This window comes from Artibeus jamaicensis, unplaced genomic scaffold (genome assembly GCF_021234435.1).
Source record: "Artibeus jamaicensis isolate MK-2021 breed Jamaican fruit bat unplaced genomic scaffold, CSHL_Jam_final contig_525, whole genome shotgun sequence".
NCBI lineage: Eukaryota > Metazoa > Chordata > Mammalia > Chiroptera > Phyllostomidae > Artibeus > Artibeus jamaicensis.
In genome coordinates, this window is record NW_026521874.1 from 10,080,810 (window position 1) to 10,093,825 (window position 13,016).

General features: G+C 48.6%; 1 protein-coding gene across 1 annotated transcript in view; it reads left to right on the forward strand.

The window, feature by feature from the left end:
• Positions 1 to 219: 219 nt before the first annotated feature.
• The window catches only part of CCDC60 (coiled-coil domain containing 60), a 122,243-nt gene continuing 109,446 nt past the window's right edge, over positions 220 to 13,016 (forward strand). Inside the window, exon 1 of the mRNA XM_053669617.1 lies at positions 220 to 309. Coding sequence (XP_053525592.1) covers positions 220 to 309 — 90 coding nt within the window. The remainder of the gene's footprint in view (positions 310 to 13,016) is intronic.

A 13,016-nucleotide genomic window follows, 5' to 3' on the forward strand; every position in this document is an offset into this window, starting at 1 on the left:
CTTATCCAGTCCATCTGGACTGTCTCACCCCGTTGGTGGGAAACTTAGATGTCTTGTTTTCCATCACTTCTGGGTCAGAAACCTGTCTGGAATCTGTACTCGGCACTTGGGAGTCGGGGTGACATTGCTGGAACTTCTCACACCAGTGGCTACTGAGGTAGAAGAATCTGGAAAAACTCTCCCCTTGTGGGCACAGGCTAAGCCTGAAGGATTTCCAAGATGACCAAGGCACTAGCCACCAAGAAGACACAGAATTTGCGCAACTCAGGGGCCCTCTGTCCCTTTTATACCTCAGAACTTCCATCACAGGTAAGTCTCTTTCCCTCTGCCCAAAGCAAACCTGTTTTTCAAGACCCAGTGAGACAGGGAGGAGCCTCCAGACCAACAGGGGACAGGGCAAGAGAGGAGAGCCGTGGGGTAATTAAAGTGTCAAGACGGGTGCCTGGTGCCGCCAATGGCTGGTTTCCCGTAAAGAATGGAAACTGCAGCCAGAATAGTGAGCTAGACCATCCTTTCAGCCAGTAATTCCAAAATGATGGGGTAAATCGCCAGTGACACCACAGAACAACCGAAAAAAATTAAGATGAATTGCAGGTTTGCTGTTGTGGAAGCTATTTTCCGAGATCCACTGGGCTCAAGGTACGGGCACATCCTCCCCCTTACGGAGGGAATGCGGTGTGCCAGACTTCAGGTGTCGAAGCCTGACTTTGCCGCTGAGCAGTGACTGACACTGGACAGGTTGCTGAGCACCTGTGAGCCTTTAGGTCCGTGTTTGCTGGGGTACAGCATCAGTGTGAGGGCTGAGTGAGGAAAGACACAGAGATTGTTTGGCGCGATATGAACACTCGATAATGCGTGTAAGTGACATGAAATACTGCTGTGGATTTCATGACTGGAGTCAAGTGTTTCTATTTTTAGCACTTGAAAAAATATTTATTGATTCTAGAGAAAGAGGAAGAGAGGGAAGAATGGGGGAGGGAGGAGGGGAGAGAGAGAAACATTGATTGGTTGCCCCCATTTGTGCCCCAACCAGGGATTGAACCCACAAACTATGTATGCGCCCCGACTGGGAAGTGAACCCCGGGCGTTTTGGTGTTCGGGGTGATGCTCCAACAGAGCAACACCGGCCAGGGCCAAGTGCTGCTGTTTTTAAACGATCGTAACTGGGTAGGCCAGTTTTGTCTGTGTTAAGTGTGTCTGGCGTTGCAACCACAAACCCTGACGTCACCACTGACCAGCCAAGGTGGGTGAACAGAAGGGAAGAGGCCCAAAGGCCACACTGGCCCACAGAGGTTCGGGAAGGGGCACCTGGGCAGAAGTCAGGGCACAAAAGAGAGCCTAAAATTCAGCCACGCCCACATGGAGTCCAGAGTGTTCCCGAGCTTCTAGTCTCTAAGGGTTAACACACTTCCATGCGCTGCTCATGGTGAGCTCACTCGGCAAGATGCCGTCTTTGTGTGTCTCCTTTCATCTCCAAATGCCACACAGAAGCGAGTTTCATCCTGAGTAGCCCCCTCTGGGCCTGAACTTTCTCTGCACAGCGGTGGCGGGAGGGGGACGAGGGAAAGGACAAGGAGCAAGGTGGCCACCTCAGAAGCAGAGGTGAGTGTGAGAGCAGGGGCACTGGGCTCAGACAACCCAGGTCTGAGCCCTGCATGTGCTTCTCAGTGGCCCGGAGGCCTTGGGCGAGCGGTGGCACTCCTCTGCTTCACAACTGCCATCTCTAAAACGGGGAGAGCCGAGCGCCTCCCTGTGGGGTTGCCGTGAGCACACAGTGACACGCCCAAAGCCCCTGGAACAGCTCCTGACATGTCATAAGCACGCAAGGGTGTCCATCCTGTTAGCATCTCTGGGCCAACATTAAATACACTGAGATATGTAACCACCAAAAAATCTCATAATGTTTTAAGTAAATTTACGGTTTTGAGTCGGGCCAGACTCACAGTGATCCTGAGCTGCATGCAGCCCGAGGGCCACTGCTTGGACACCCCCACTAGACGTTACTTATGTTGTGTTTTCACTCATTCAGTAAACGTTGATTGAACCCTCACTCAGTGTTCTCCCACCAAGTGTGTTCTTGCCTTTCAGGATTTCATAATCTATCATGAGTAGGTTTGGGATGGGGAGTAAAAGAGGTAATGAGCAAATAATTAAATGCAGGTTGATTAATGGTGTGCTGGGGACGTATCATTGGGTGTTGTGGGAACTCAGAGAAGGACAGCTAACTCAGTCTCGTGTGCGTGCGTGCGTGTGTGTGTGTGTGTGTGTGTGTGTACATGAGAGAGAGAATCTGAGGACGGAAGAGGCCATGTATTCAAGTAAACGCCATAGAGCTTTCCATCTTGAGAAGAAGAAAGTAGAGGAAGATTCGGAGGTTGGAATGATATCTGTTTCTTGGGACGAGGGTAGGTGGGACTCAGGGAGGTCACTAGAGGGGAGAAGGACCTAGGGAGCTGTTGGACAAACTAAGACCTCAGACGCTGAAGGCGCATTGAAACCCCGCTGCCCTGCACCACTTTCTAGGGAAATAACAAAGGTCCTCCAGGGGGCCCTGGTGCCCATCTGAAGGACTGTGCCTTTAGAAATTTCAACTCTTTGAGCTGTTGTAAAGCACCGATGAACCGAAACCAGGCTACCTAGAAACTGACAGGCCACGAGAAAGAACATGGAGATTAGGACTGACTTCTGGTGCGAATCAAACCAACCACAGACACAGTGCTGATAGGGACAGTGATGCTGTTGGCGGGTATTGAGTATTCGCCACAGACCAGGTTCTGAGCAAAAGTCCTCACCTGTGATACTGCAGGACAGTACTTCACGGTGTGAACTGTCACCTCCTCACAAGAGAAACAGCAACATCGAGGTTCAGGGAGGACAGGTCCCTTACCCAAGGACACCCTGCCAGCAAGCAACAGGGCAGGGATTTGAACCCCACTCTGTCTGGCTCCAGAATTGGAGCCCTCCCTGCCTCCTCTTCATGCTAATCATGCCGGTGATAGATACCACACACCACCAGGAATACAAAAAGAAGGGGTGAGGCACAATCACTGGTTTCAAATGGCTTTTATGTTTGTTTGCTTGGTGGGGGGGGGGGATATAAAAAGAGAATAACAAGTGCCAGGCAGCCAAGGAGCTGTCCAATGAGAACTGTTCTGGGGAAAGATCTGGCCTCTCAGGGGAGGAGACTGAGGCCACAGTGGGCTGCATGATAATGTCACTCACTGTAAGTCCACCAGGCGTTAGCACGGCAAGTGACACTTGGGAAAAGTGCCCAAATGGGACCGGAAGCCCTCCGAAGCTAGTTACTTCCTTTTTCCAGAGATGGAAGTTGCGATATCCTAACTAATGTTACAGCAGCACCCTGCCTGGGATAATGTCTTTATGTAGTTTTTTTTTTTAATGGCAGGAATATGAATAATTTATGCAAATACTCTGCTTGAATGTCTTCCCCTGATGAAACCTTCTGTGCGGCTCCGGCTCCCTAGCCTGTTACACGGTCCTCTCTCCCCCCATTTCCCAAGGAAGCAAAAAAGAAGTCTGACCCATCGGCGCGAGGAGGCGGGGCACCAGGCACTTGTAGATACCATGAACCCACATTTTCTCCCTTGGAAAAGTAAAAAAAAGAAAGAGAGAGAGAAAGAGTATCCGATCCGTATTCTAGAATGGAAATGCAGAAATGAGGTTTTGCAAAAACTGTACAAAAGTGCAGAATCCTTTATACGAGCTCTGTCTCTTGCGTCTCTTGGTGCCCGAGGTTTCTGCCTCACTGTCACTAAAAATCCAGACGGAAAAGCAGCCCCTCTGATGTGGGGCAGACCCTAAGACAGCCAGGAACCCTGCTGCACGCTCTGCCCAGATCCCGGCGCAGTGTTTGAAAGCCCCGCCCCCTCAGCGCTCCGTGTGGGTTCCAACCCCAGCTCTGCCTTCTAACTGGACTGCGCGGCCCTGAAGAAATCAGTTCCTCTCGATGCCTCAGTTTCCTCATGTGTGAAATTGGCACGCCATCATTTATCTAACCCAGTACCATCTTCCATTTCAGGGTACCTCACAATGACTTTGTGCCACTAAATTTATATATGCTAAAAACATGCCCCAGGTTTAGAGATGTGAAAATGTGGAAAGAAAGTGCGCATCTCGGAATGGGTGAAATGAGCTGAAAATCCTCCTCCTCTCACAGGCTGTTGCGGGGATCTGATGGGTCCATATGGGTCGAACTCTCAGGACAGAGCCTGGGACCGAGCAAATATTACGATGTTTTATTTGAGCTTCTCATCGACCCCATGATAGAGATGTATTATTAACCCCCTTTTGCACCTGGGTAGATTGAGGCTTAAAGAGCCCCCAGGGCTTGGTTCTCTGCTAAGAGGTGAGTTGGCAGGTTGGGGGAGATGGGAATGAATCAGGCAGATTTCTAGGTATGAAGGAGGCCTTGGCCTGAGCCCATCTGGCCCCCAGCCCTGTGGTCGAAACAGTGATGCTCAGAGAAAGTGTCAGAAGTCCAGCCCACCGTACACCCAGGTGGGCTGCCGAGCATCAGAAAAGAACGCTTGTGGTTTTAGAAAGATTTCCCCTATAAGAAACTTCCACTGCCAGTACAATGCCTTTGCACGGCAAACGTGAAGTGATTTCCCTCCCTTTCCAGACAGGAGAACCTGTGGCCTGAAGCGGTAAACAGTGCTGGGTAGACTCTCTGGCCTCCAATCACTGAGACCATGCCCCCTGCACTGAATCACTGATTACCCTAAAAAAAAAAATCTAACAACCACATGAAATTCAATTCTGAAGAATGCTAGCCAGACACACCTTCACTTTTGTTGCCCTCTGTGACTCAGGCCGGGACAATAGCCACAAGTCCTTTTCTCTCTTCCGGGAGTTTTTCTGGCTCCATTGTTACCGTGGGACACCCGTGCGGGAGTCAATTTGAGGTTTTGTTTTATTCATTAGCCCTGATGCTCTGCCCGGGCAATGCTTGCCTAGGCAAATCTTGCTGTGTCTAACTGCAGGTCCATTCGACAGTCAGGGTTCTCCACTATGATAAATCAGGACACAGACAGGCTCGTGTTCATTACCTCCCGAGACAGGAAGAGCGATGGGCACTTTCCTTGCACTGGACAGAAGGCAGCAAACTCTTTGTCTGCAAAGAGGCCACTAGTAAGAGTGGGGGCAAGTGAGAGTTGGGGAGGGGGATGGAAGAAGAGGCACAGCAGTCCAGTTGGTGTGATGTAAGGTTAGTGACTGAGTAGGAGCTCTGCCTTTGAACTCAGACAAAGTTGGGTTCGAAGACCCTCTTTGACACTCTGTAACAGGAGGTTCTGTGAAATGGGCTGAACAATAGTAGAATCGACTACTTAGATATTTTGGAAGGATGAAATAAAATAATGCATGGGAAATACTGAGTGTGATCCTTGGCTCACTGTTAACCCACAGTAAGTACTCATAGTGGTTATTACTATTACCTTTGCTCCTTTCTCATCTCTGATTGGATGGCAGTGCCATCATTTCCATCTTGAAGACACGGTCATGCCCTGATAGGAAGTCTGCCAGAAGCTGGTATGAACTGTAAAGTCACGTAAGAGTGGGGTCCATCATCACAGAGACCGTGTCCCAGTTTAAAGGTTGAAGGGAAGGCAGAGGTCTAGGGATACTTTCTAGAACTAGTAGGAGAGTCCATTTGCAGGAAGGATGAGGTACCTTGCAGGAGAGGGTTCATCTCAATGGCAGAAATGCTTGACCCAGTTAAAAACCTTCGTTGTTGAAAAGGGACCGCTCCTGAGCATGATTTGAGTCCTCTGGATTTAATTCTCAGCCCAGTTCCATTACTCATGTTTGAATCCCATGGAGAAGCAGAGGAAGTAAGAAAAAAAGGAATACCCTTTATATCGGTTAGAATCATTTTTGGCTACAAGAGAAAAGTGGAAAAGCAGTGACATAAACAAAATAAACTTCTTTTTCTCATATAAGAAGTCTGGAGACTGACATTGGCATTGGCTCAGGAGCTCGCTAAGACCAGGATTGGCAGGTCCTTTTCCCTCATGATCACAGAATGCCTGCCCCATCTCCAGCCATCACAACTTCATTCCAGCAGAAAGAGGAAAAAGTGAAGAGTAAAAGCTGTGTTTGTTCCTTTTATGAAGCAAACAAAGGCTTTTGAGAAACCTCTGCAGCATATTTTCTACTATGTCTCAAACACCAGAATAGTGTCACCTGCCTTCCCTAACTGTAAGAATGGCCGGGAAAGTATCCGATGTGACTGTGGAAAGCAGTGACAAAGGGGAGAAATGAAAGTATGGAGGATGAGTATCGGACTGACTCATCAGCAGTGACTGGCACAAATGATTTCACCAAAATCCAGACACTGGGGGTCCCGAGCACCACAGGGACAGAAAGTAACCTGTAAAAAAAAGAGCCATCCCCCACCCTACAAACAACTTTTTAGGAATCTCGAGAGCACTTATCCACATAGCGGCAATTTAAAACACAGCACCATACCCATGAGAGGTCTGTGGGGGTCATGGGAAGAATATCGAGGCCCCCGGGTGGGAACATTTATTCATTCAACGAACACAGGGTGGAGCAAAAAGTAGGTTTACAGTTATTCACGTGGAAAATAATACAATAAGTAATAAATAATAATACAGGAATAAACTCCTTCACTACTCACAACTATAAACCTACTTTTGCTCCACCGTGTTGACCGAGCTCCAAGAATGTGTCGAGCGTGATTTCGGGTGTTGGAGATACTGATGTGAGCAAAGGCAACCACACAGAAACCTCTGGAAAGTCTGAGAAATATATGAGCATATTTACAGAAAGTAACATGAAGAAAGAGCTGAGACCATGGAATGTGTACCATCTGTACTCCTCCAACCTCCAACTGTTTCCACTGCTTGGGGCGGGGGGCGGGGCTTGAAGAAATGCTGGTGACACGGGCTTCTGCACGACTTATAGGAAGAGACCTGTTCTTGACCCCTCTCCGCATTTCCACAGATTGCAAAGGCTCAGCCGTCAGCTGTTACTGTAAATTCAGAAGCTGCCGGATGCACGTGGGGTTCAGCGGCAAGTAGCACTTCCATAAAATCTGACGGGAGCCAATTAAACCCTTCTTGCACCGAATAAGCCAACATATTTTTCCCGGAGATCTTTCTGACAGCTAAATTCAAAACCATCATCGCTAGTAATGGGATACCTTCTATCAGGAGATGGTGGCATTTTTTCCTTCTAAATTCCTGTGGGGTTTTTTTTTTTTTGAAACTCTGCTGAGCAAATTTCTCGCAGGGCTCAATTTTGATCGAATGTATGCCTGCCTAAATTGGAATTTATGCAATCAGTAGTTTTATTTAATAACTTGAAAATTAGCCACGTCTTGTGATCTGCAAGCCTGGAAGTGCCTGGGGGGAGGGCGCGGTTCCTGAATTTCACAAAGTGGGAAGATTATATAGCTACTATGGTCTCTAGGATGGGTTCGGGGTTGTCAGGGGGTTCAAGGGGTCCCTGGTGGACGGTAGCTCAGTGGTAGAGGTAACAGAACAGAAAAGAATGCCCGTTGCAGCATGGTATACAGTCAGGGTCACCTTCTGAGGTCTATAATTACCCTGCATCTTAATGGCCTTGTTCTTGTCTGATCCCATCACTAACTGGACACGGGGATCTCTGAGGAAGAGGACCCTCATGCCTCGTTCATGAGTCTGCCTCCAGAGCCCACCACGGTGGCTGGCACTAGGTAGAAGTTCAACATTCTCTAGTGGTTATTCTCAAGGCCAAGGATGTCTCTAGCATGACAGATGTCGGGGGGCACGAAGATGAACCAGACCCGGGGTCTTCTCCCAAGGGAGAAGCGAGATGGAATCCACAATTCCATTGGAGAAAATGCATAAATAACCACGAAGCGAGATGACAAATAGGAAGTAGCACAAAGAAAGGCAAATATACAGGAGTTATATAAGTTCTATTACTGTGTGTGTGTGTGTGTGTATGTGTGTGTGTGTTAGAAAATATATGTTATATAAGTTCTACCATGGGAAGAAATGTACGGTAAAGTCATCTTAACCTGAATCTTCAACATTGGCTGGATGTAGGCTTGTCTCCTATCAACAACACACTACACTGAAGCCGAAACGCATTTTCTAATACATCAGGGAGGGGGGCTTATTACCATTCTCCCGCAAGAAGCAAGTTCTTCCTTGGTTCCCTGACTGACAAGAGGCTCCCCCACGGGCTCCAGCTCAGTCTTTTAATCCTCCTTCTCTTCTCTCTAAGCTGTTCTATTCCGTGGGGTTGTCAAATTAGGGAGGACTTTGCTCCGTGAATTCCCACTAAAGCTGTCAATAACCAGGAAGGTCCGACGTGTCACTTCTTTCAGAGCTTTACGTTTCAGCAGAGGGTCTCTCAGCCTTGGCGCTGTTGACATTTGGGGCCGAGAGCCTGTGCCGTGCATTGCAGGGTGTTGAACAGCATCCCTGGCCTCCACCCAGGAGATGCCAGTAGCATCTCCAGCTGTGACAACTAAAAATGTGTCCAGATGTTGCCAAATGTTCCCTGGGGGGTAGAATCCCCCCTGGAGGAGAACCACAGCAGCCGGGGACCGCCAAAGTCCCCAATACCTTCCCCTGGTCGAGTGCTTATCTGAGGGTGAAACATTCCCCATATAAATAAATAATGCTATCGTGGGACCAAATGTTTAGGCAGAAACCTAAACTCCCTCCTGACCTTGCCTTCTCCATCACCCCTATGTCCAATCAGCTGCCCCAGAGTAGCTGTTCTGTGGGCACCGCCTCCTTCGCCAAGGCCCCGTCATCTCTAGCCTGGACTATTCCACCTGCCCCCAAAATGCCCACCTCGCCTTCAACCTGACCTTGTTCCAACCCATTCCTTCTCAGTGCAAGTATGATACTGCCATTGCTCCGGTTAAAACAGTTAAATGACCCTCCGCTGCCCTCAAAATGAACATTAATGCCTTTCACAAGGTTCAAAAGGCCCTGCATGATCGGGTCTCTGCCGACTTTCAAGCCTGGTCTCTCATTACTTGGTCTACTCAGAAGCCAAACTGGTGTTTGAATATGCTATGCCCTTCACCTGCTTCCTCCTAGAATGTCCTCATTCTCTCTGTCTGTCTGTCTGTCTGTCTATCTCCCCCTCTTTCTGTCTCTATCTCTCCTTTTCCATAACAAGAAGTTTCCAGAGCTCCAAACAGTAGGCCAGGCACATCCCTTGTCTGCCTAACCCCACCTCTCCCACTACCCATCTGTAAGGCTTCGGACAAGTCACTTAACTTCTCTGGTTTCTTCACGTTCATCTGCAGAGCCAGGGAATCTAACCTGGCACCTGGGAGGCTGTGAGGCTCCTGCCTTGCCCAGTGACTCTAGACGCCCAATAACAGCTACCACTTAACCAAGCATCTATTGCTCCTCAGGTTTTACGTATATTATCAGAGCCACCTCCTTGATCCTGTGGGGCAGGTGCTATCATTACCCCTACCAACAGAGATGAAGAAGCCAAGTCTTGGGAGGGGTTTTTTAAGGTGCCCAGAGAAACCCAGATAAGAAGCTGATGGAGAAAGGACTTGAATCCAGGCTCGACTAACCAGCCAGAGCCCCTCCGGGGCTGTCCAAACTTTTGGCGTCTCTGCACCACACTGGAAGACGAAGAGTTGTCTTGGGCTACACCTTAAATGCATTGCGACTTGTAATTACCAAAAAATCTCATAATGCTTTCAGTCAATTTGTGGTTTTGTGCTGGGTGCCCTCACAGCCATCCTGGGCCGCAGCTTGGACTCAGGATCAGCCTGGTTGCCTGCTGTCAGAAGGAGCAGTAGACAAGTCTGTGGGAGTGACTTCAAAGAGCCGGCAGAAAAAGGAAACTTAACAGCTTTAGCTGTAAGCGATGCAAACAGGGATGTGACTGTGCCCGTGACCTCGGACAAGGACATTTGGATCTTCTTAAGCTCTTGGTAAAATATGCTAGTGAGAGCTTTTCTAGAAGAGAAACACAGGGAAGGATGGGGCGGGGGTGGGGGAAACTCTGTATGAGCCTCAGACTCATCTTTCTCAATTATGCTCATTTCAATGAAGATTTATAAGCCATTTCTAATCAAAGTCACATTTCTGAGAAAGGCCCATTTTGATCCTGGGTCAGCAGGCTGCCAAGACCTGCTAGATAAAACCGAGAGGAAGACAGGCCCTGCTAATGAGGTATGAGTTTCTGGCTGAGATGTTGATAATCGTAAACAGCTTAATTGGGTTCAGTAATTTGGACAAATAGCTAGTTAAATGGATCTAGTGTGAGTCCAGGCTCTGACCCACTGTACGTTTTATTTTCTTAAAAAAATAATAATAATAATCCCTGCATCATAGCTGCCTATTTCTTTGTCTGATCCCACCACTAGACATGGGGCTCCCTGAGGGTGACTCGCTCATGATTCTGCCCCCAGAGCCTAGCACAGTGCCTGGCACTAGGCAGTTCAGTGTTCTCTGGTGGTTATTCTCAGGGCCAAGGACAGCTCTGCACACACAGTGGGGCAACGGCACATCCCTCAGTTAACTATAGATTCCATTCGGACAAGAGCCACACATGTTTGAATCCCAGGTATATTCCCAGCACATGATGGGCACTCCCCAAAAATGGAAACCACCCCCAAACCTACTATGAATGTGACCTTGAGCAAGTTACTCTCTGTGCCTCAGTTTCCTTGTCTCCCACAGGGAATTAACAAGTTCTAGTTTTGAAGGACTGCTGGGAGGATCATTGACATAATGCCAGGAAGAGCCCCTGGCACATAGCAAGTGCTCATTAAATGTTATCTCTTCCTATTTCCACTTAGGGAGGGAAGCCATTGGCACCCAAATATCAAGATTACAACATTTAAATGCTGACATTTCCAGAGATGATAACTCACACGCTGATCATTTTTATGCATTCAGGGGAAGGCAGCCAAAAGGGTAACATGATGAAAATGTTGCATTTCCAAGAGCCCTTGAAGAAAATGCCCAAAAGGCAATTAGCACATGACTGTCGCCTGTGTTGCTATTGCACACTAGCTGATCTTATCCTCTGCTAATCAAACTGCTTCTCTGGTATTTCCAGACCTTTTAAAAGAGGTCATTCAAAATGCAGGAAGCGATGCTTACAGACAGGTAGCAAGGGATTTGAGAGGATGTGAATCCGGCATCCTCCGAGGGAAAGGAAAAGTGCTGGGGGGGGGGGGGGGAGATGCTGCGTGACACCTGGGAACCAGGGTAGGCAGCCTGGACGACTCTGTAACCCCAAAAAGCGTCCCCCCACCTGCCTTTCCCCTGTTTGCCCTAAACCAGCAAGTATCCCTTTTCCTGCAGCTCCAGGGCTTGGGATTTAAACTGTCTCAGTAAAAGATAAGTCTTGAGTTTTCTGGGCTGACCAGACAAACTCACATCAGGGCTGACTTAGCACCTGGGCTGTGGGTCACTCCAGGGTCCGGCTGCTGCTTCACAGCCTTCCTGCTCTACTTTTCTAATGCTGAGTTTTCTCACCTGCAAATGAAGAAATCAAGATGATACCTAGGAAGGCAGGACTCAGAACAATAACTGAGGTTGATTTATGGTTAATGCTTTTCCATCTTTTGGTGTTTTAGGTGCATCCCCCATGTTCTGTCGTGTGTGATGCCAACATTTTTTTTTTTTTTTGCTAAAATATTTATTTCCTCGTGAATCGTTGTCACTCTCTCAAAGTCATTCTGGGATCAGCAAAATGAAGGATGCTTTTGTATCCCCCATGAGGTTAAAAAAGAGGTGGATGCTTTAAAATTAAGTAGGTGGCACATTATACATATATAAATAGCCCATGATGATAATACAATAACTGGTATTATTGGTTGAGTCCTTAGTATGTGCCGTGTTCCCTTATGGAAACGATCCAAAACCATTCACTCTACAATGCGAGGAGGTGGGCACTATTAACCCCATTTTGCAGGTGGGAAAACTGAGGCTGAGAGAGGTCGAATAACTTGATTGGAGTCCCACAGCTGGTTGTGGACCATCTGGCTTCAAATCCAAGCTGGGTCCACCTGCAAGGTCCCCATTTTTAACCATTATGCATTGCTTAACAAAGCAAGCCTGACTCTGCCTGGGGCTGGGTGGAAGGAGGGGAAATAGATGCCCTGCTCCCAAAAGAAGAGCAAAAGGAAGAACAACCACCTACTTTAAGGGGCCGTGGGGAGGAAAAGAAAAATCCTGACTGCGTCCCGAAGTCCATTCACTTCTGGCTTGTCCTCGTTCCCCAAGGTCAAAGTCCAGGGGGTGTTTCAAGGACACTCCCCTCAGCCCAGAAGTCCCTGAAGTCAGGAACTGACAAACATTCCACTGGACCCTCAGTCCTCTCCAGCCCACTGCCAAAAACCACACGACACCTCCGTCCTATTGCCTGCAGTGTTCACAGCCACAAAAGCAACCTGTTCATTGAACGAAGCTTGGGATCCGGTCAAAATACGGATTTATCTTGGCCTCTCACTGCTCCAGGCAAATATGTTCAGTGGGGGAACCCCTCCGCTGGCCCCTGCTAAGAAGAGCGGTACCCAGGGCCTCTCCTTGGGCCGCAGCCGGTCTCACAGTCTAAGTCACAAGGCAGAGTTGCCATGCAGAAATGGGAGGCGTTGAGGCCAGATATTATAATGTATGAAGCGGCACTTTGACCTTCCTCAAGGAGAAGAGTGTGCTCCCTCGCCTGCCTCTTAAGGATGGCTTCACGCAGGCCGCCAGCCACAGGGGCCCGGCAGAGGGTGGGGCACGTCCCCCTCCCCTCGGCTTCCTCACTATTTGCCTGAAGGGACAATAAGGGACACCGGCAGGTTCCTACTGGCACCATCAAGCAATGTCTCTCGTCTCTGTGAGGTCACCAGCCCTCCTTAAACATTGGTTTTATTCCTATCTTAAAGCATTTTCCAGTTGCACTGAGATATAAATGACGTGTTACGGCATGCATGTCACATTTAAGGTACGCAGCGCCGTGGTTTGACCCACGCGTGTTGTGAAGTGATGACTGCAGTAAGT